Source organism: Dromiciops gliroides, chromosome 3 (genome assembly GCF_019393635.1).
Source record: "Dromiciops gliroides isolate mDroGli1 chromosome 3, mDroGli1.pri, whole genome shotgun sequence".
NCBI lineage: Eukaryota > Metazoa > Chordata > Mammalia > Microbiotheria > Microbiotheriidae > Dromiciops > Dromiciops gliroides.
The window spans coordinates 560,875,743-560,900,206 of NC_057863.1; the positions used below are offsets into that span (position 1 = coordinate 560,875,743).

At 40.0% G+C, this 24,464-nt stretch overlaps 1 protein-coding gene and 1 pseudogene across 1 annotated transcript in view; one reads left to right on the top strand and one right to left on the bottom strand.

The window, feature by feature from the left end:
- Positions 1 to 24,464, top strand: part of CCDC83 (coiled-coil domain containing 83) — a 56,311-nt gene that overhangs the window by 6,383 nt on the left and 25,464 nt on the right. Inside the window, exons 2-4 of the mRNA XM_043993711.1 lie at positions 1,791 to 1,875; positions 17,840 to 18,008; positions 22,378 to 22,545. Of these exons, the coding sequence (XP_043849646.1) occupies positions 1,791 to 1,875; positions 17,840 to 18,008; positions 22,378 to 22,545 (422 nt within the window). The remainder of the gene's footprint in view (positions 1 to 1,790; positions 1,876 to 17,839; positions 18,009 to 22,377; positions 22,546 to 24,464) is intronic.
- On the bottom strand, positions 7,665 to 8,854 carry LOC122746189 (annotated as a pseudogene).

Here is a 24,464-nt window from a genome sequence, read left to right on the forward strand (position 1 = left end):
AATATTTTAGAAAGCCCAGACTAGTCCCCCAATAATTTAAATAACACGCAAGTAAGAAGGAATCATAACACTGTTCAACCAACATAGTATAGAACTGGCACCACTATTAGATTAGCACAAGGTGGGATGAAAAGTTCCACTTTCAAGGTCTCTCCCATCTTGATACCTGTGCAAACACATGAAACTTATGTAATTTTATGTTGTTACCCTTGACTTCTCCCTAAGGGGAAGAAATTGTATAGGGATTGGTTTTCTGCTCTACAGAATGCAAGCCTACTCTGTTATATTCTAGTCTGTCTTCTTAAAAGTAGAAAGGAAGTCAAAGCCAGAGAAAGTGACCACCTCACTTTTATAGATATTAGGCTACAGCAGCTGATTCTGTAAATCAGTCATCTGAAATTTCCAGTACCCTAATAACAAGACACGAGTTGATATTCCCACTTTGATGGGTAATCAAGTGTCATTTTTCTCTCAAGTCCTATGCCCTGTAATCTAATCAAGTTAATTGGGAACCTCTTTAAATTAATCAATGACTCCCCTGATGAACCTAAATCACTTGGATAATAGCTCCCAAGTTTACATTCCAACAGGGGGGAATAATTTCTATAAATACCTGTGATACAAGGGAGAGTGAAATATGTTTAAAGAGATCCAGGTAAAATGCTATGAAGAAGCTGAGGAGGAAGAGATCACTTTGACCAGGGAGTGTAAGGGAAGGATTCATAAAGAAGTTGCTATTTGAAGGAATGAAGAGACTTGGGCAGAAATGGATGCTGCAGTCTGAGGATGTTGGATAGCGTGAACTTAAGCACAGAGGCTGTAGAGGGCAGCACCAGAACGAGGAACAGAAAGGCCTCCAGCTTCTTGTGACAGAGTACATGTGGTAATCACATAATAGCCCATGTGTATAGGGAGATCCCTTTAAGATCTACAAATGCTTCAGGTGTATCCTCTAGGGCAGCTAGTTGGTGCAGTGAATAGAATGCTGTACCTAGAATCACAAAGACTTGAGTTCAGAAGTGGCCTCAGATACTTAGCAGCTCTGTGACACTGGGCAAATCACTTCACCTTTGTTTGCCTCCATTTCTTTAGCTGCTGAATAGGTATAATAAAAGCACCTGCCTTCCAATGCTGTTGTGGGGATCAGACGAGATAATGTTTGTGAAGAGCATCGAAAACTTTAAGGTGCTATTATTATCGTCACTCACCATCACCATCATCTCTTTCCAACCTCTCGGCAACCTGTGCCTTTCTAAAGCCCCAAATCACTATAACTCTTTTGGCTCCCATATTCCACTGTTGGTTCATTTTGAGCTCACAGCTCACAAAAACCCTCAGATATTTTTCACAGAACCTTTTTTCCATTATTTCTATTATCTTTGCAATAATTTTTAAAAATTCTTCGCACAGCCCTGGAATATAGTAGGCATTTGGTAAATGTCTGGTCCCTTTCTCTTGTCTCTTCCTCCCTCCCCCCAATCGCCTCTTCCTACTATTACATTCCATGGTTCTTATGACTATTGAATATTGTTCATTTAGTTTTTTTTATTTTTTTTTAAGTGAGGCAATTGGGGTTAAGTGACTTGCCCAGGGTCACACAGCTAGTAAGTGTTAAGTGTCGGAGGTCAGATTTGAACTCAGGTACTCCTGACTCCAGGGCCGATGCTTTATCCACTGCACCACCTAGCTGCCCCTGTTCATTTAGTTTTAAAATAATTTCTTTGTGTCTTTGCTAATTTTGTTTTAAGGAAATGTGTTTATAACACTGTTTCATTTTTATTTATACCCAGCTGTCAAGTAAAGGAAGATGCAATAGAGAGGCTCATGGTTCAAGTAAGGAAACTTAGGGATAAGAATCAAAAGTGTCACGAACGGGTAAGTTGCCCATTTAGGGCCCATATTTTCATTAAACATAATTTGTTTTTTTATTGTAAATTCCATCTTTTATAATCAATTTTACGTTGGGAAATTATATTCTTCAATTTTTTTTAGTACTTAATTCTTTATTTCTCATTTACTAGGATGCTGGTATATTTGAGATGGGCCTTTATTCCTTTTCCCACTGTGACAAATATTAGTTAAAAATAAATAAATTTTTTAATATTATGTTATTTGGCAAATGAAGACACTGTATTTTAGACTTGAGATTTGAAAACTTTGAAACTAGAATAGTTCTGTGTTCTCTATCGTTATACTCAATTGATTTATAGATTTTTTTTGTATTTTATATTGCTTTTGTGTACAATTTTTCCTTTAAAAATTTTTTTTTGAGAGTCGTTTATCTGATACCTGACAACTTGAGTGGATCTTGTGGTTAAAATAGTAAAATAGATAAGGAGCACAATGATGTCACTCAGGCTCTGAGGTAGACAGGATTAATAAGGGTGTTGCTGGGTAGCTGGGAGTCTGTAGGTTTCACTGGGGCCAGCAGAGGGCAGCAGCAGTCTCCGCCTCTGGATTGATTACAAACCCACTATTTCCACCTTACAGACCTAAAAATCAGAGTAGGAGAATTCATTATCCTGAAATATAAGTCCCTTACTTAATGGGGAGGAAAAAAAAAAAAGAACAGAATCATCAGGATAGGTGAGAAGCAGAGCCAGGACACAAGATAAGAACCTAGGAAAAAGGAGATAGTATGAATATAGAGTCGCAAAAGTTGAGTAAAAGGAAGTAAGCATTATTGTAAACCCAAAGAACAAGCTGGAGACAGAAAACTGAGCCAGCAAATGCAAAAAAGCAGCCAGGAAGAAAGATAGTGGTGAAATGCACAATGCTGAGTCTCTTTGGGCAGCTTGGTGCAGCTTGGTGGCCACTCCTCTTTAAATTGCAAAGGAATGTGTAAAGTGGTTCTTAAAGGATCAATAACTATGGGACTAGGACAAACAACTTATTTATACTATTTCATCCCTCTACATAGGATTGTGAGCGCTTATTCTGTCAAATGTCTCAAGTGGGAAACCCTGTCGTCTCTTAACAATGACTAACTAACCATCAAGGCTGAAGACAAAATTTGCTTAATTATTTGAAGCATTAGAGAATAATTAATACATTCATCAGTTAAGATCAGTTCCATCAAGTTCATCAAGTCTTATCTTTCATATTTGTTTGAATCATTATAAGAGTTACTAGTATTTGATTTGTAATTTCTGCCAATATGTTTGACTCGTCATATGCAGGGTGTCCCAGAAGTCTTAGTGCAGTCATAAGCTATTAATAGCTTAAAACTTTGATTTGCCCATCTGCTCATAGTGCAGGTGTAATTAATAGTCTACAATGGCACTAAGACTTTTGGGACACCCTTGTCATGATTAAGATATTTAAAAAGGGGAAGCTGAGGCAGATCTCTGAGCAAGATAATCTTTATTAGCAGGAGCATCCTATGTGTCAATAAATGGATCAGTGCCTTGCCTCCATTAATGCCAAAGACCCCAAGCAAAAGGACAGTTCCCCTTATATGGGTTTTGAGGAATAGAGAACAAAGAACATAACAGGATAGATGACATCATGGGATTAAAGGCAGAATGATTGATTACAGAGCTGAGGCACAGGGAGCAACATGATTGATTGGAACTTTGGCAATGGGCACTAACCCCAGCCCCTTCTTCTCTAACGAGATTAAAAAGTGCTCATTGTCTGAGTGTATGTGAAAGATAGCTACCAACACTATTGGACAGCATACCAGACATCCTTATGGGATAGCTTGGTCATATAAAGATATCAGGCCCAACTCCCTTTCTGTTCACACACATTTTCCAAAGTTAGCAAAATTCTGTGAGGCAAGAATTTAATTCATTACAGGCCAGCTGAACTCTGAACTAAGTTCAGAGACAAAGAACCATGACTTAAGCATGGGACAGAAGTCATTACAGACTTGTAAATAGGATAAATTAGACACAGGATCAGTCTTCATCTTCTCACCCTGTATATCAGATCAGCTATTATTTTAAAATTGATATATTTATATAACCCTACTTCCAACCAAAGTGGGTATGGTTCCCTGAAGAATAGCCCTGTGACCTGTCTACTTCTTTTGGGGGGGGGGTGCAGGGCAACAAGGGTTAAGTGATTTGCTCAGGGTCACACAGCTAGTATGTGTCAAGTGTCTGAGGTCAGATTTGAACTCAGGTCCTCCTGAATCCAGGGCTGGTGCTTTATCCACTGCGCCCCTAGCTGCCCCCCTGTCTGCTTCTTATGCTGAGGAGTCACGACTCATGATTGACTAAGAGACTTCTGAGCCAACCCTGTATAACTGATATGATGGAGTAGATACTTTGGAGAGATGCAAGAGAGAGGTCAAATAGGGTCTCCTAATATTATGATTTTCCTTCATTAATAGAAATTTAAATTGAAAGTGATACATGATCTAAGGGTCTTTCACCATCTTGGTCACCCTCTGGAGATGCTAAAGTTTGTCGATGTCTTTCCTAAAATATGGTGCCCAGTATTAAACTGATTATTCCACATGTTGTTTGACCAGGGCAGGGGGCAGAGGGGGCAGAAGGCACAATATAACTGAGACTTCTTGGTGTTATCTCTAATTGTATCCCTGCTCTGGCCCTTCCCAATACTTGCAAGGGAATGTTAGTCTCTGCCCCAAAGTCAATTTGGAGACGCTAGCTCTAACCCCAGTAAAAGGTCAGTGGGCTGCTCTACTTTGCAGATGTCAGTTTTGGCCTAAGTGTCAAGTAGGACAGGGGATGCATCAAACTACCCTACAACCCTTCCCTTGTCCCTGGATCTTCTTCTCCTGGGTTGTTTGGCTTCAAGACAGCTTTGCATGTATTGCCTTACTGCTTCTCAGTCTCTAATTATCTGCACAAGTGAAGTCATTCATTGGTTGATCAATAGGAGCATAGTTCTCAACAAATTTGTAATAATAACCACAATCTTTAAAAAGTCCTTAAAACTCCAGGATTCCATGAGTATGTCCATTTTAGAAGAACTTATTCCCTCCTCTGCATCACTACTCACATTTTGCTGGGATACTATGTGACTTACAAACTTAACCAAAGTTCTGAGACACTGATACTTGTTTCTTGACAGATTCATGCCAGCTTCTTCTAGCCCCTCCAACACTTTCACAAGCTTCTCCTCTTGTTCTTCTGCTGCTTTTCTAAAGTCAGTCATCATCAGTGTTTGGCAACACTTCAAGTACTTTGTGTCTACAAAGACTTTATCCATCAGTCCTTGGGAAATGGAAGTTACTCCCAAGAAGCTTTGGGGCATAAACTCAAACTGGTAAAACCCAGAAGGACAAATAAATTAAAGCAATCTTCTCCTTGTCTACCTTAGCCATAGGAATCTGATAGTATCCACTACAGAAATCCAAGACTGAAGCAGGAAACCGTCTAGGGCATCTTAAATCTGTAGCATACTATACTGGTTCACTATCGTTCTTTTGATCTAAGTCCAATAATCTACACACATTTGTATGTTTCCATTCTTTGGTATCACCAAAATATAGTAATATTTTGGGATGGTGGCATTGGTAAGCATTTGTTGAATATTATTTCTAAGGTCTTCCTTCATAGACAGTGGAAGCTTCTAAGATCTTTCTGGAAATGGCTATGAATTGGTGATTTGGATTCTGTGATTTGCTCCTCAGGAATATCCTACATCTCATTCATGTAGCAAGATCATGCTTGTCCTCTCACTAGACTTATGTAGCAACCAATCCTTCCATTATTCTGGTATAATAGAGTCACCAAAGTCAGGATCCCAGCTAGAGGTAGTCAGTGGACTTGCCATGTTCAGCGTCACCTTTTGTCTCTATTTCTTATAGGCCTCTCTCTGGATAGATGGTCATAATGTACAAGTATTGAGTTCAAGCTTGTGGCTTGAAATATCCCGCTAGTATTTTGAATAGGTTGGAATTGGTTCTAATCAGTTCTGAAATTTTGTCAAGTGTTGAAAGATCAAGAGCTTCTATAATCACAGAGTCCACCTTCCTACTGATAACAATAGTTTTCTTAGGGAATTTCAAGCTCACCTTGGTGTATCTCAGTAGTTTTTATCACTGAGTCTACCAAGTTCAAGGGTTTAGTGATATTTTTCTCCAAATGTTTTTCATGGAATGATAAGTAGAGACTGGCAACTTCACATCCACCATCCAGGTACTGCAGACCACATTCTCAACCTTTATCACCATTTCCAGATTGGTGAGCCCTATTGAAAATCAATAAAGAGATGTGCAGGCAGATTTCAGAGAAACGTGGAAGGATTTACATGAACTGATGCTGAGTGAGATGAGCAGAACCAGGAGAACATTATACACAGTATCAACAACATTATGTATTGATCAACTGTGATAGACTTGATTCTTCTCAGCAATACAGTGGTCCAAGATAGTTCCAAAGGACTCATGATGGAAATGCTCTCCAAATCCAGAAAAAAAAGAACTGTGGAACATAGATGCAGATTGAACCATACTACTTCTATTGTTTTTGTTGATTTTGTTTTTCTTTTTTGAGGCTTTTCCTTTTTGCTATGATTCTTCTTTTCACAGCATGACTAACAGAAATATGTTTAATGTGATTATTAGTTGCTATCTTGGGGAGAGGGGAGGAGAAAAATTTGAAACTAGAAATCTTATAAAAATAAATGTTGAAAACTATCTCTACATGTAACTGGAAAATAATAAAATACTTTTATGGAGAAAAATCAACAGAGGGTAGCAGAACTGTCCTCAAGATACAGGGTGACCTGCTCTCCTGTGTTCACTTCAGTTTCTTGATGCTGGAGCAGAAGAATTGAGTATTTAGATGACCCAGGCTTCATTGATTGTCTTCATTATTATACCCAGCGTGTGTATGATTCTCTGATCCACATTTGTAACGGAAGTGTCTGTGTCTTTGGTCATGTTCAGGTCTTTATCTTGTATGAGGTCTTTATGTCCTTCATTACCTTGGTCCTCTACTTTTCCAAAGAGAATGATCTTGGCCATTTTGTCTCTCCCTCTGGCTCTGCATCTTGCTCCTGTGCCCCACATTAAAGATAATGGTCCTGGGACAGTAGAAATTAGTATTTCTACTTGGGAGGGATAAGGTGTTAATCCATCTTTATTATGAGTTTTCTGGTAACTGTGCCTTTGACTCTTGTGCCTATAAATTGATAGGTGTGAATGTAACTCAGGCTTTCTGTGTAAGACTTATATGTGTTTGCTTGTCTGACCAGGTCCACTCTCAGATTCTGTCGAGCCTCTATAATAGTTTCTGCAATTGATTGATTATTCACCCTGCTTTCTAACTATGGCACCCTTATTTTGTACTTGTAAAGTTGATTACCATACAGCAAAGATTAAGACTTTACACTTATCCCTGTTAAATGTCATCTTATTAGATTCAACCTACTGCCTTAACCGATAAAGGATTTTTCGGATGCTAATTCTCTCATTCATTAGCTATCCTTCACTGCTCTGAAAACTGAGGAACATGTCATCTATCCTTTTCTCCAAGTCACTGATAAAATGAGGGCCCAGTACAGAAAATTGGAGACCTCCTGCAGTGTTGACATGAAGTCGTGAACAACTGCCCTTCGAGTCTAGCCACCTAACTTGGTCTGAATCCATCGAATTGAATTATCATGTGGTCTACAACATCCCAACTTATCTGCAAGAATGGCATGAGATTCTACATCAAAAGCTTTCCTGACATCAGAGTAAACTATATCCATGGCATTCTCTCCTTATTCTCAGATTCTCTCTTGCCTGGGCTGTGGTTCTGGCTTTTGGACTTTCTTTCAGAATCACAGTTGCTCCATCTGTTATTCTCCCTGGATTTTTCTTGCTTTAAAAACCTCGACTTCTCAATCCATTTTTCCTTGTGAACATGTTTACTGGAGAGCTATTTGTCAAGTTTGGCTTTCACAGACTTTCTCCCCCTTCCCTTCAGAATCACTGCAATCACTTTTAGAAAACCTGGGGTTTTTTCTTCTTAGAATCCATCTTCTTTGGTGTTCCTCTCTCTCTGCCATCACTCTGACTCTGCTGCTTTCCGAAGTTCTACTCAGGACAAGGAAGATTAGGAGGAGGAAGAGGAGAAGGAGGAGGAGCTTATTTTGTGTGTCTGTGTATGTTTACTTCTGCTTTTCTTTTTCAGCTGCTGCTTCTTTCTCTCTTTTTTTTTCTTTTTTTTCTTTTTTTTCTCAAGGCAATCCAATTTTCCGAGTAGTTTCTGTTTTTCTTTAGTTGACAGCGATTTTAAGAATTCGACTTCTGGGTCTTCTTCACCTCCGTTTGTAAAATATTCCTGTGATAGATCATTTGCAGTCAAGTTTCTCCCGAGTACATTTCCTTTTAGTGCAAACCCGCTGTTTCTCATCTCCACTGTTAGCTCCAAGGGGTGCACTGATGGCCCTGAGCCATCACTGGAAACTGAACTTGCATTGATTCCAGAAAGACCGAACAAAGGACACTCTCTACCAGTGTTGACAGTGACCCCATCTGTCACATTTCATGCACCTCACATCCTGCACCTGAATTCCAAATGGCTGGTCTCTGATATTCATGTCATGCTCTGCATATTTTTCTCTTGGAGTTCCTTTTGGGCATTCAAATTTGTATTCAGTCTCTCCTTTTACATCTTCTTGCTCTTTTCTTGTTTAGCTCCTCATACACAGTATATGTAGTGGGCCCTCATACATAAAATTAAGGCCATTCTTTACATGTTCTTCACCCATAAGCAACCTATTATCATGTGATTATTGTTCCTTAAAGTATTGTTGCATTAATTCTTCTTGTCTCTTCTTATAATATATTTTCTGTTCAGCCACCTATACTTTTTTTTTTTATGTTGGATTTGGAAGCTGGATGGAAATCTTTCTTGTATGTGAAGTTAGCAAATGATTTCCTCATCTTTGAGGGGGACACAGAGCCCAGGCAGCTTCAAATGTCAACAACTTTCCACTATCCCCTGCTCATCATTTCTTATAGCACAATAGTATTCCATCACAATCATATATGACAACTTCTTCAACCATTCCCTAATTGATGAGCATCCCTTCAATTCCCAATTTTTAGCCACCACAAAAAGAGTTACTATAAATATTTTTGTACAAATAGGTCTTTTCCCCTTTTCTTTGATCTCTTTGGGATACATATCCAGTAGTGGTATTGCTGGGTCAAAGGATAAGATTGGTTTTATCACCCTTTGGACATAGTTTCAAATTGCTCTAAAGAATGGTTGGACCATTTCACAACTCCACCAACAGTACATTAGTTTATCTATTTTTCCATATCCCCTCCACCATTTGTCATTTTCCTTTGCTGTCATGTTAGCTAATCTTATAGGTGTGAGGTGGTATCTCAGAGTTGTTTTCATTTGCATTTCTCTAATGAATAATGATTCTGAACATTTTTTCAGATGACTATTGATAGTTTTAATTTCTTTCTCTGAAAAGTGCCTGTTCATATAAGGAGGGAACCTATTGCAGGCATGGCAGTTATTTGTACAAATTCAAAGAGATGAGAGTGGAACAACAGTGGGGAGCAAACAGCTAGTTGTCCAGTTTGGTTGGGATATAGAATACTTGAAATGGAGAATAATCTGAAACAATGGGATGATGTCAGCTTGGAGAGGGTCTTTGATATCAAGCTAATTTTATCCTTTGGATAGTAGGGTTTTGTGTTTGTTTGTTTGTTTGTTTTTATTGACTTGGTCACACCTGTGATTAGATTATTTTCAAAGCTATGGCAAAGATGGACAGGAGAGCGGTAAGAATGGAGTCAGGGGGCAGCTAGGCGATGCAGTAGATAAAGCACTGGCCCTGGAGTCAGGAGGACCTGAGTTCAAATCCGGCCTCAGACACTTAACATTACTAGCTGTGTGACCCTGGGCAAGTCACTTAACCCCCATTGCCTCACCAAAAAAAAAAAAGAATGGAGTCAGGAGACCAAGGTAGTGGCAGTGTGAGTGAAAAGGAAGAGACCAAAAATACTGTGAAGAATCAGTTTGGACTTATCAATTAATTATGGAGTAGAGCAGTAAGAAATGCCTATTGTGTGTGGAAAGAAAGAAACAAGCATTTATTAAGCACCATTTATATACCAGGCACTGTGCTAAGTGCTTTACATATATCTCACTTGATCCTCCCAACAACCCAGGGAGGGAGAGGCTATTATGATCTCCACTTAGCAGTTGAGAAAACAGCCAAAAATAAGTTGTGACTTTCTTAAAGTCACAGAGCTCGTGAGCATCTGAAAGCATATTTGAACATAGGTCTTCCTGCCCATAGGCCCAGAGTTCCTTCTCACAATGCCACTTAACTGCCTAGCTACCCCAATGCACAGTGGTAGGCACTGAAAGAGATACAAAGATGAATGGGACATAGTCCCTACTCTGAAAGGGCAGATAAAACCTATACACAAATAACTATAATCCATATATGACTAGGATTAATGGTTAAAAGAGTTGCAGATAGAGCTTTAAGTGAGATCTAAAGATTTTAAAAATTATTTCTGGCTTTGAGAGATCAGGGAAAGCTTATTGAAAGAGGTCACATGGGGCAGCTAGATGGTGCAATGGATAGAGTACCAGCCCTGGATTCAGGAGGTCCTGAGTTCAAATCCTGCCTCAGACACTTAACACTTACTAGCTGTGTGACCCTGGGCAAGTCACTTAACCCCAATTGCCTTACCAAAAGAAAGAAAGAAAGAAAGAAGTCACACGAGCTAGGGTTGAAGGATTGGTGGAAGTTCAACAGAGATTGGTGGTGAAGGCCAGGCTGGAAGTAGTGAAGGTGGAAGAGAGATATCAGACTAGTTGTGGAAAAGCATGAATTTTGTTCAAAAGAGGGAGGGTAGTCCATTTTGGCTAGAGGATAGAGTACAGCACATGTTGGAAAATAGTATGAGATAAAGCTAAAAAGGAAATTAATATAAAATTAATAAAATTTTCCTTCTAGTCATTTAGGTGCAGGCACACAAGTGAAAATGGAAGTAAGATTTGTAGAAAGATGTTTGCTGGTAACCCCAAATTGTGGGTAGAATTCACTAAAATTAGGTTTATATATTTTCTGGTCACATGTTAAGGGGCCACATCTTAATGAAGGCAAAGAAATGACAGGGCCCAGTCTATCCACTACAGGCATTTGTGTGTGTGTGTGTGTGTGTGTGTGTGTGTGTGTGTGTGTGTATGTATTTATGTATATGTATATATATATACATACCCTTGATTTAGGAGAGTACCTTTCTACCTCAGGGTCCTAAGGGGTACCCCTGAGAGGTTAGTGGTTAGTGTATCTCTTCTCCACTTCCATTGTGGTTCTCTTCCCCCCTTCCCCCCCTCAACAGACCAAAAGTTTAAGGTCTCTCCAATACTGGGCATTGTGGGCTTAACTTCTAGACTTCAGCTGGCTCCCTCTCGTGACCTTTAAAAACTTATAAGACCATAGCCTCCAAATTCTTTCATTTAAAATAAAAGAACAAATGCCAAGACACAGGACTGAGGCCCATATCTGTGGACTACACTCTGGCCTCAGAGGAAGAGAGCCCAATGCTTCTCCCATTTCTGTACTGTATGTCGCCAGCCAGTAAAAAGTCAAAGAGAAGCTAAATTGCTGCTTAGGTGGGGTCTTTGGAATGCACCATCACTTAATCAAAAATGCTTCTCTTCGCATCATATTGTTACCAGATCAAAACCAGCTACAGATTGTCTAAACATGTTCCACATTCTTTCAAAGGCACTGTTATCACATGTCATCACAATTCCCCCCAGAAACAAGTTCCCCCAGACTTTTCCATATGAGGAATTGCATCAGTGACCCTCTGTGTATGCCCATAAGATTAGCTCAGTGGTCAGTCTCCAGTTACACAATCTAAGTCATTACTTATTAAGATCTTGAATGATTTATCACATTAAATATTCTACTGTGCCTATTAACTGAAATCTTTATGAACCTCAGCCCAAGATTAGATTGGCCAAAATCTATATGGCTAACCTTATTTCTGTTTATTTTTTATAATTTATTTTCAAAAGCAATACCATTCAAGAAACAGTAGCTTTGATTTTAAAAATTCCCAGATGTTAAATTATAATAAAAGCATTCATTATACTGCTAATCACTGAGATTTGTGTGGTTGAAAGGAATTCTTTTCTTGTAAATCATTAATGAATGTGTCCATGTAACTCTTTCTGTCATGGTATGGTACTTTTCTTGCTTCAGTTAAAAATTGCTGGTTTCACTTGATTGAGTAAATGCTGATAAACAAAACTTTTTTCCTCTTTGGTATGCAGGGTTGGGTGAATTTAACTAAACTTCAACTTCAGCAAATGTCTCAATATTTCAGACATTCAATGTTTGGCAAACATAAAGTATTTATTTCCAAGTACTCCCCCCCCCAGTTTGAATTCCATTTGTGGGCTTGGAAATTTTATCCACATGTTTGTAATAAATCTGCATGTAACAAGTATTGTTTAGTAAGGCATACCTGAAACTAAAAAAGTTTGCTAAGGCCATTTAGGAATTATCCCTTCTCCACAAAAACTATTTCATATTTTTTTCCCAAGTGAAAAATTCCATCTCCTAAGATGGATCATTCAAAATTCACTAAGTTGAGTAAATCCATACAAAAATGTTTTCTTACCAACTCATATGGACTTTGCCGAGGAGAGGAAGATGCCAATTATATCTATTCCTATTCTAACTTAGAACTGTTACTTGATCCTGAGGAGGTAGGACTCTGCACTTTCTTACTCTCTACTGAGCTGGCTATCTGCTCAGAACCAAGCAGGTGGTCTACACTGGGTTCAGTTCTGGGGGAACCTGACTACCTAAATAAGGAGGGGGATTCCTTTTCTCACACTTTTTGGCTTATTATTGAGCCCAGACCCTGGTGCTCCAGGGAAAACTTGCATAAAACTTAAGTTTTGGCTCATATGTAGAAGCTTCCCAAAGGGATGGTATAAAAAAAGTATTCAGTATAGAATGTAAATCAGGTATGGGACAGGTATTTGTTTACTACATACAAAAGAAATGCTTGTCACAAAGGACTTTCATTGATAGAAAAATAAGCTAAACATGAAATAGCAAAAACCACTGTTGTACTCGGGTATGAGGCTGAGACTTAACGTATTGTATATTTTACCTTGGCTCTGCACTGTGTCTCTTGGGGTAATATCTTCTAGCAAGCTCAGGCCAGAGATTTGCCTCTTTTTCTCCCCAAGGGAAGGTATAATGACCAAGGACTCCTGAAGTGCAGATCTCTCAAACTCACAAAGTCAACCCCAAACCTGGATACACCCATCTTCATACTTACAGAAATATACAGGAGATGGAAGTAAGGCCAGACCAAAATAAAATGAATATAAGTATAGCACAGTCCTGTAAAAATAACTTCAAGTATGCTAAAGCTAAGAATGAACTGGGGCAAGAGGAGCTAAGGACAACTAGTGGGGCTTACAAATTATATTGGGAGAAAAATGAGCAAAGAAGAGATAAGAATGGATGCTTGGGGAGCAACAACTGGCAACAGAGAGATTCTAAATCCTTGTTTCTGTTTTCTCTGCCAAGAAGAGGGACCTTTAGACTGGGAAGAGCAGAACAAAAATGACTAACAAGATGTTGATGCTCACTATAATAAGTAAGGAAAAAGCAGAGGAACATTAGGCTCCCCTTGATGAATTCAAATCACTGGACCCAGATGAACTGCATCCTCAGGTCCTGAAAGAATGTATAGACACAATGGAGCAGCTAGGAAGCAAAAGTGTATAGCTCACCAGGTCTAGCATCAGGAAGATCTGACCTCAACTCCAGTCTCAGATACTTATCAGTTGTGTGACCCTGGGCAAGTTGCATTACCTCAGGTTCCTCATCTGTAAAATGGGCCTATTAACTGTACTTCCCCAGTGTTGTCATGAGAATCAAAGGAGATAATCATTGTAAGGTGCTTAGCACAGTACCTGGCACATAGTAAGTGCTATATAAATAAAAGCTATTGTTACATTTTTTTCTTTTTCTTTTCTTTTTTTTTTTTTTGTGGGGCAATGAGGGTTAAGTGACTTGTCCAAGGTCACACAGCTAGTAAGTGTCAAGTGTCTGAGGCTGGATTTGAACTCAGGTCCTCCTGAATCCAGGGCTGGTGCTTTATCCACTTCGCCACGTAGCTGCCCCTATTGTTATATTTTGATTGCAAAGCCACTGTCAGTGATAACTTGATGAACAATCATGGAAAATGGAAGCATTACCACAAGTTTAGAGAGGGCAAATGCTGACTCGATTTTGAAAAAATGGAAGTAAATAGAGTCTGCAAACTATAGGGCAGGGAGCTTTGTTTTAACTCCTGGGAAAATTCTTGAAAAGATCATTAAAGAGGGGTTGACAAATACCTGGAAAGAAAAGTGATTATCACAGAGAGCAAGGATAGCTTCATTTTGTGCAAGCAATGCTGGACTCATTTCATTTGTTTGTTTTGTTGGGTAGTTTATTGGGGTTTTTTGTGTGTGTGGTTTTTTTTTTTGACAGGACTACTAAACTAATGGCAGGAATGGAGTTTACTTAGATAAAGCATGTCATACTACTCCTATGGAGAAATCTGGATTAGACAGTAATACAATCAGATGGATTCAGAACAGGTTGGATGGCAGATACAAAGAGTAGTAATAACTACTCATTAACTAATGAATAATTCAGATCCTTGAAGACAGCCATCTTGTTCCTTTCCTCACTCAACACCCCAGTCTTCTTTTCTCCAGACCAAACATACATAAGCAGTCAGTACTAAAAGGAATTAATTTAGGCTAATCATGGGAAGGTGAAATACTGAAATCGAAGCTTAAATACTTTGGCCACATAATGAGAAGATTGGACTCATTGGAAAAGACTCTGGTGTTGGGAAATATTGAAGGCAAAAGGAAAAGGGGATGGCAGAAGGCGAGATAGTGTCATGGAACAATAAACATGTACTTGGACAGACTTTCAGAGATAGCAGATGATGAAAGGTTCTGGTGTGCTAAGCTTCATGGGGTCACGAAAAGTCAGACGTGACAACGACTGAACAACAACAACAACCACACGAATTCATGGCCCTGCACCATCCTGGTCGCCCTTCTCTGGATATTCTCTAGCTAAATGGTTAATGAAATTAATGGTTCATTGTCAATATGGCGGAATCCCAATGGAGTACCCCAGGCATCTGTACTTGACTCTGTGCTACTTAACATTTTTGTCAATGGCTTGAATAAATGTAAACATGCCATGCTCATCAAATTTGCAGAGACAGGAAACTGGGACGGTTAGCTAACACAATGGATGATAGGACTTGGATCCAAAAGGATCTTGATTGGATAGTACATTGAGCTGAATTTTAATAAGATGAAATTCAACTGAGATAAAAGTAAAGTTTCACCATTTGGTACAAAAAAAAAACCCAAACCCAAAACCTCCACAAGTATAAGAAGGGTAAGCAAGAATAAATAGAAATTGTTCTGAAAAGGACCTGGAGAAGGGAAGTTATTGGACCACAAGCTTAACACGAGGCAGCAATGTGATGTGGTAGTCAAAAGAACTAATGCAATTTTGGGCTCCATTAGGAAGGTCGCAGATCCTAGGAGCAGGGAGGTCATAATCCCATTATACTCTGCTCTTGTCAGAACCCATCTGGAGTGTTAACATTCAATTTCTGAAGGACATTTATTTCGAGAATATCCAAGATAGTGTAGAGGCTTGAACTTATGACATATGGGAATTAAAGGAACTGAGCATGGTTAGCATGGATAGGAGAAGTCTCTGGGAGGATTTAATAGCTGTCTTCAAGCACGTGAAGAGCTGTCACATGGAGGAGGGATTAAACTCTTTTTGTTTGGCCCCAGAGGGCAGAACTAGCAACAATGAGTAGAAGTTCCAAAGGGACCAATTTAGGTTTGATGTTAAGGAAAAAAAATCCAGAATGATGAGTTGTCTGAAATGTAGTGACTGACCTCAAGAAAGTAGAGCCTGGATGACTTTTTCTATGTTATAGTGGGCATCTCTTCATGTCTAAGTTGGACTAGGTATTGAAATTATCATTTGCAGCCACCTTGGATCAAGAAAAGAAAGCAAAGCAGAAGAAGCAGCCAGAGGCTTAGGCTTAAGCCCATCCAGCTGAGCCCCCTCTAATCTAGCTAACATATGGGAGCTGCAGGGGCAGAGAAAGGGCACCCCTCCCCAGCCTTTCATGAAAAGTCCCAGGTTAACATGATGGGCACTTCAAGAGTTAAAGGAAGAGTATAACAGGGGTGGGATCACTGGCTTTTAAAAAAACTTTTATTTTTGTTTTTAATTTTTTTATTCATTTTGAACTTAAATAAAAAAGACACACACAGAACATTTCTGTGTACACAGGACAACATAAAAAGAGGATTCCTTATAAAACCATGAATTCCCATTTTACATTGTTTACCTTTTTAAACTATTTAATAAATACTACTCATTATTTTTAAAAGGTACCCTGCTTTTTCAGTGCTTTCTTCTCAGTTTTCCTTTTTTCCTCTGCTAGGCACTTTTTTTCTCCCCCTCTTCCCACCCTGCCCTAGTAGAAGGCTACCATTATACACAAATATGCATGTATATGTAAAACCATACTATTCACGCTTCTATTTATCAGTTCTTTCTCTTAAGGTAGCTAGTGTTGTCCTTCCTGGGTCCTTTGTAGTTGATTTGAGTATTTATAATACTCAGAATGAATTAGTCAATTGAAGTTGTTCTATGCCGGTATTTCTGTTACTGTGTACAATATTCTCTTGGTTCTGCTCTTTTCACTTTTTATTATTTCATGTAAGTTTTTCCATGTTTTTCTAAAATCAACTAGCTCATCATTTCTTATAAGACAGTAGTATTCCAGACCACTGGCTTTTAAAAAGTGCACTGCCCATAACAGGATTCCTTTATCATTCCCTCTCTGGCAAACTCTGACTCTCCTACAGCCTATACAGTTCTCCAAATTTATAGGACTTCATTGAGGTTTGTCCTTCCCATCCCCTGACCCCAACCTAAAGGTTAAAAAGCACTTGCAGGGACAACTAAGTGGCACAGTAGATAAAGCACTGGCCCTGGATTCAGGAGGACCTGAATTCAAATCTGGCCTCAGATACTTGACACTTACTTAGCTGTGTGACCCTGGGCAAGTCACTTAACCCTCATTGCCCTGCAAAAAAAAAAAAAAAAAGCACTTGTTATTGCTAGAAACTCCAGCAGCACCTCCCCTTTCCAGTGACCAGCACCTTTCCTAAGGATCTATAAAGTTTCCCAACTTACAATACTGTGTGGAAGTTGAGGTCTTCTGCCCAGATGAAGACACTCAAGGTCCCTAGGGCATTGACTTCTTTCTCTGGCGCTCACAGTCCATAAAACTCACAGTGATAGTGAAGGGCAGGGGTGTCTGGGTTTGTTTCTCTCTATCTCTATCTCTTGCTGCTCTTTGGCTCTATCTTCTAAGTGGCACAGGAATTCTTTCACTTGGCACAGTAACTGGTGCCATTCAGGAATTCATCTGCTGGGTCCAGGAGACATGGTCTAGGAATCAATCTCTCTATCACTTTGTCACCTGGCATTCCTGCAGCACCCAGCTGGGCCCCGGATCTCCTCTCTGTGCTGCCATCTGTCTCCATCAGCTGTCATCTTTAGATCTTTGTATTTCCCTGATGTGCTGGTTTCTTGGGGATGTCATAGAGGGCCACGTGTCTGTGCACATTCCCTTCCAGTCCATGTGTATTGGGATCCATGTATGTTTTCCTTGAGTCCATGTATATCTTACTAGTTTCCCTCTACCTGTATCTGGCTCTGTGTATTTTCCCATACTGATGGTTGAGAAGAAATGTAAATGCTGCAGCTAACATAGTTCAATTGCTATTGTATTTAATCTTAGAATGCACGGCTCAAGTCAGAGCAGGTGTGGCATATCAAGAATCTGGTGAGTGAACTAAATGAAGAGCGAAAGAAGGCAGCAGCAGCACGTGCTGTGACAAGGGAAGAAGTGGAAGAAGCCCTGAAACAGAAATGGAAGTTCGTTAGAGATCAGGAACAAAATTTGAAAGGTTATTTAATAATGAGTGGAATTTATCAATACCATTTTATTTAACTATTGTTTGGATAAGTCTTTTTTTTTTTCTCCAGTGAGATCAAGATGCTGTGAACATTTCTTTTTGTTGTTGTTTGTTTGTTTGTTTTTGCAGGGCAATGGGGGTTAAGTGACTTGCCCAGGGTCACACAGCTAGTAAGTGTCAAGTGTCTGAGGCCGGATTTGAACTCGGGTACTCCTGAATCCAGGGCTGGTGCTTTATCCACTGCACCACCTAGCCGCCCCCCTGTGAACATTTCTTAATGACCAATTAGTAATTTCTTAATTGTTTAATTGCTAGCTGTGTAGCCAAACTATTTAGGAATATGAACAGAAGACAGAAAAGAAAGTCAGCTGGGAATAGAGAATCTCAATTCTGGGATGGAAGGGTGGGAATAATAAACAAGAAATTCAGATGATCCCATAACGTCGTTAACACAGGACAGAGTTCTTTTTGGCACTCTGCTCTCCACAAAATAATACTAAGGCATCATCCTCTCATCTAAGAGATGGGGAGGACATGTGTGAGAAATAGCAAGAAGGCTTTTGGGCTGCATCAGAGAGCGCGTGAAGGAAGTGATTATAGCGAGGCTGAATATGGGCCAAAGTTGTCTATGTCCTGATCACATGCTGAGGCAGTCTTGCCATAAGCGGGGAAAGAAGTGAGGAAAGGCAAGTAGTGAGAAGCTGACCTAGGACGGTGCCTGGACACATGGTGTCTTGCCCTTAAGACTTGCCCTAGGGAAGTTTTCACCTTGACAGGGTGCAGTTTTCATTGGTTTTGATTTCCTTCCCACCCATGGGTCACATCTAGTCTTACCTTACCTCTGCTGCTGAAGCTTTAAAACCAAGTCTATCCCAATACCCTCAGGCTACTGAGACTGCTCGGGGTTGGAAGCTGGGGAAGCCAGGAGGGAAGATTGGGAAGGACCAGGAAGTAGCTCAGGGATGGTGAGGTACAGCACTGGGACTGGGTCTCTCTGTAGTCTTGGCTATGATGAGAAAGCAGCAATTCAATGGTTCTTCCATTGGGGGGGCGGGGGAGGAGGAAGAGCCTCGGGTGCTTCATACAACTTCCAGACCATCACCAAGGATCACTTTTATATAAACGCCAGAGCAGATTGAAAGGTGTGCTGACATGAAATCTAAACAGCAGCCTAAATCTTAGCAGCATCTCCAAAACCAATGCCACATTTACAGAGTCTTTGGAACCAGTTAAGGCCTGGGAGAATTCTGGATTTAACTAATTGGAGCAATCTCCTCCTGTCCCTGGACCCCAACGTGACTGTAGAAATGTATGCAAGAGCATGATGTCCATTTGGCTCATTGTCATCAGCACATGGAAACCTCAGACAAAGGCAATGAGAACAGGGAAAGGCTCAGAAATGAAGGATGGGACTGTCATTGACCTTATGACACTAGGCATCATTGCCCAAATTGTTAGGTATTTTTCATGCTTAAGACTTCAGGGAGAATAGGACAGTGCTCCAGACTTCCCCAGGGACATACACGACCCAGGGAAAGGTAGGTTATCTATGGATTTAGTCTTCACAGAGCCATACTTCTGTCCTACAAAAACGTCTTCAATGGCTTTCTTGCACTATCCTTCCTGCTAAGCCACATAACTATCACTGAAACAATGGACTGGACTACACAGCCCAGAGGCCCGTCTGTTTTTATTCAGTTGCTGCTAGGCAATCTTAGCACAGTAGAAAGTCCAATGCTTTCATTAGGGCTACTGGCAAATTTGCTGCCTTCCTTCCTGGTCATGATGAATAATGTCTCATAGACTGACTACCTGCCATTGCTAACATGGTGATGCCTGCTTGAACTAGCTTATGGGAGCCAATTGTTAAATATTCAGTGTGAGCATATACACCTTTGGAACTGGTACATGCTACAAATCAGGGCTTGGTTTATTGTTTTGCTGATTGTCTAGACTTAAAACGATGGGGAAAATGTCATTAATGCAAATTAAACTTAAAAGTATGTCAAGCATACTTCCCCCTCCCCCCCCCAATGAATTGTTAAACATTTATACGTACACTGATATCTGTAATTGTTCAGTCATTTTTCAGCCGTGTCTGACTCTTTGTGAGTCCATATAAGGTTTTCTTGGCCAAGATACTGGAGTGTTTTGCCATTTCCTTCTTACAGATGAAGAAAATAAGGTGGACAGGGTTAAGTGACTTGCCTAGGGTCACACAGCTAATAACTAACTGTCTGAGGCACAATTTGAACTCATGAAGATGAATCTTTCTGATTTCAAGCCCAGTGTTCTATCTACTGCACTACCCAGAAGCCATTGTAATGTTCCCTTTTAAAAATTATTCAGCGGGCAGCTAGGTGGCACAGTGGATAAAGTATGGGCCCTGAATTCAGGAGGACCTGAGTTCAAATCTGGTCTCAGGTACTTGACACTTACTAGCTGTGTGACCCTGGGCAAGTCACTTAACCCCCATTGCCCCACCCCAAAAGACAAAACAAAAATTATTCAGCAACAAAGTATTACAATTAAAGACACAGATATCTATTAGAATAAGAGCTTAGCAGGGATATTGGGTCAGGATGAATTTACATAAATTAAACTTCTCCCTTTTGGATTTACCTATGTGGCACAGTAGATAGAGTGCTGGACTTAGACTCAGGAAGATTTGAATTCAAATCCCACCTCAGACAGTAGTTGTGTGACCTTGGGCAAGTCACTTAATCACCTCTATCTGCCTCAGTTTCCTCAACTGTAAAATGGAGATAATAATAACTCCTATCTTCCAAGGTTGTTGTCAGGATCCAATGAAATAATCTTTTTTAAGTACTTAGCACAGTACCTGGCACATAGCAAGGTCTATGTAAATGTTAGCTATTATCATTATCATGTCTTGCTACCATTTAGAGGTCAGGAACATGTGCAGAGTGCCTCTGATGACATCTCTTCCTGTGGTTTGCCACCTGAATGTCTGTCTGCTGGTGATCCCGTGCCTCTCCTTGGCTCTTCCACTGTTCAGTCTCACGGTTCTCCTGAAAGCAGGCCCTCAGCCTTACCATGGAGGAGGGGATGTTGTTAAGAGCTCTCTGTTCACATTCCAGACCCCTAGGACCCTGACTTTAGGGTTTTTAAGTTGCTTTCCTCATAACAGTCCCAGGAGGTAGATTAAACCGCCCCCATTTTACAGAGGAGAAAGCCAAAGCCCAGGGAGAAGAAAGGACATAGATACAAATTTCAAGAGAAAGGGACAGATATGGAATTTAGACCAAAAGTCTTTTCCCTCCAAATCCAGGGATCTTTCCAATATATAAGACTACTTCCATCCCTGGGAAGCACTAATTTATATGATTAGAAATTTTTTAAAAAGATAGGTTTTCATGATGAACTTACCCTATCATTTCACAATACGGCAGCACAAACATTCAAACTTTGTGATTAGTTCATCAGAAACATTTCAATAAAAAGAGTTGCCAGAACCTTGGTAGTGACCTAAGTAAAAATTAATTTCTTGCTCACAAGCATGATGAGCCTGGATAGTGAATATGTACCAATAAACACCACATGTGATGGCCCACTGTGGCAAACAGGGCCATCATATTCTTATCAGACAAACAAAACAATCATCGTAGGTGACATTAGAACTTCTGATCATCAGATATACCATGTAAGCTCTCAGGGTGGCCAAGAACCCACACAGCTTCTCTATAGAAATCAGTCTTCTTGGGGCAGCTAGGTGACACAGTGGATAAAGCACCGGCCCTGGATTCAGGAGGACCTGAGTTCAAATCTGGCCTCAGACACTTGACACTTACTAGCTGTGTGACCCTGGGCAAGTCACTTAACCCTCATTGCCCCCCCCAATCAGTCTTCTTGAAATATTTGAAATAGGAGTGACAGATGAAGATATTTTTCATTACAGAGAGTTTTAAAACAAGTGTCATAAAGTTGTTTTATATGACAACAGCATTTTTTCAGCTATTAATCTTTACACTGGGTAGCACAGTGGATAAAGCGTCAGGAAGACGCATCTTCCTCAATTCAAATCTGGGTCAGATACTAACTGTGATCCTGGGCAAGTCTGTCATCCCTGTTTGCCTCAGTTTTCTCTTCTGTAAAATGAGAAGGAAATGACAAACCACTCCAGTATCTCTGCCAAAAACAACAACAACAACAACAACAAACCCAAATGGGGTCACAAAGAGTCGGAAAAAACTGAAAAATGACTGAACAATAACAATTTTTTACCCTTATACAATCAGATTGCAACATACTAGTAACTGTTGAATAGTCATTATCATTCAAAGAACAATACAGTGGAAATAATTAAGTATGACGTTGCATTTTTGTTTTCTTTCAACAGATATGCGCTTGCAGATAAATAATGCTGAGAAAATATTCCTTGAGAAACTTGGAGAGAGGGAATATTGGGAGGAATACAAGAATGTAGGGAGTGAACAACATGCTAAGCTAATCAACTCCTTAGAAAATGACATCAGTTCAGTTAAAGAGAATACAAGGAAAATGTCAGGTCAGTTCTCCCAAACCAATCCAAGTACCTGTAATGAATTCTCAGAAGGAAGACAATACTGGAGTGGGTAAGGAAAAAAAAGTGTACTCCTCAAATTATACACCACCATCATTAACACCAGGAGTTGGGGAAGGAAAGGAGGCTCTTCAAACCCCACAATAAGGTTCCCAGAGATTATAAAAGGGAACTGCTACCAGAGTAAGCAGTAGATTTTTGGTATAAGGAAAAGGTTAGCCGGAGGAAGCATCATTGGGACCAGTGGGCATCCAGCAAACTGATTCCAAAATGCAATGGAAGAAGAAGCAGCAGCAGAAATGGAGAGTAATATACTTTGAGGCAATGAAATCAGAGTAAAAAGATGTTTTCTTTGAATCCTAATACAGATTCCTTCTGAATGTGATGTAGCTTTTCTAGTGTTTTCTAAGACTGTATAATCTGACCTATCATAAAACTTGGAATAGAGAGGGTCTTCTGTAGAAATGAGGAGCTGGTCCATCTATTCACCTACAGAAAGCTAGAAGGTATGTCAGAGGCCATAAATGAGGAAACAGAGGTTCAGTGAATTTAAGTGGCTTGTCCACTTTTCCAAAGTCATATAGGCACCAATTATCAGACACAGGATTGAACAAACCCAGGTCTTCTGACTGCCAGCTAAGACATCATGTCATGCTGATTTTCCCCAGTAGTTCATTCAAAGCAAGAATGCATAATCTTCCATTATTTGACAGTGAACACAGTAATATTTATCATGTCCTCCCACATCTTATCCTGTCGCTGAGTTCTTCCTGGGGTTTCCATTTTGTAAAAGGAGTCATCTTCTTCCTGACTGCTCTTGACTTTCCAGTCATCAAGATCATTCCTCAGTTGTCTCATCCTAGAACTTCCTTCAGTGTCTGAGGCATGCTCACCTTGCAACATCCAACCATCCCTGCAGCCTTCTGACCCTAGAGTATTCCTCTGCCAGGCTGGCCCCTTCTCCCATTGCTGAGTTCCTCCTGGGGTCTTCATTTCCCTTCCTGCTCTGCTTATAGAGTTCTGGATTTCTGGGTACTTTCATTCCTCTCCCTGCCAACCCTTTGCTTTTCAGCTCAGTTTTACGTGTGACCTGGAAGCAAGTTTGGGAATTGTGTCAGCCTTTGCTAGAGCCAGGGAGCTCATCCATTTTTCTCTTGCCCTATTCCCTTGTCATTGGCTTAATTAATTTCACCTTTGCTGTGTATTTTATTCCCATTAATAAAACCTGATTTGTTTGTGGAAAAGAGGCTGTTAATCGCCTTTTTTATTGGCCTGGGAGAAATAACTAAAAAAGGCAGTTTGGAGGGGAGGAAACTTTGGACCTAGAAGTCCCTCATTATTTTCTGAACCCCAATATTATGGTGAGCCACCCAGTTAACTCTCCCCATATTAAATTTGGCCCCTACATATGTTGTCTTCCCCCATTAGAATGTGGGCTCATCAAGGCCAGGGACTGTCTTTCTTTTATATTGTATTATATTTCCAGAAATTAGCACAGTGCCTGGCAAAGTAAGCACCTAATAAATTCTTGTTTTCTACCTTCCTTTTTTCTTTCCTTCCTTCCTTTCTTCATCTATTCCTTCTTTCTTCTCTCCCTTCCTTCTTCCCTCCCTTTTTCTCTTCCTCCCTTACTAGAAGGATAAATACAGAATACAAAGGTTCTCACTATCTTCTAGTTGGTAGCCTGAGCAAGATGCAACCATCTGCTTTATTTTCCCCTGTTTTTTAAAGAGAGAGCTGTTTATGAGATATGTCGCTGGGAAGGCAGAATATGTATAATGGGGTATCCTTTGTTTAGTTGTCTGAGATGCTGCCCACTTTTACAGAACTTCTGAAGGAAATTTAGAACATTAAGTTATTTTTAGAGACTTGGATACTCAAAATACCTACTCTAAGTAGTCCTA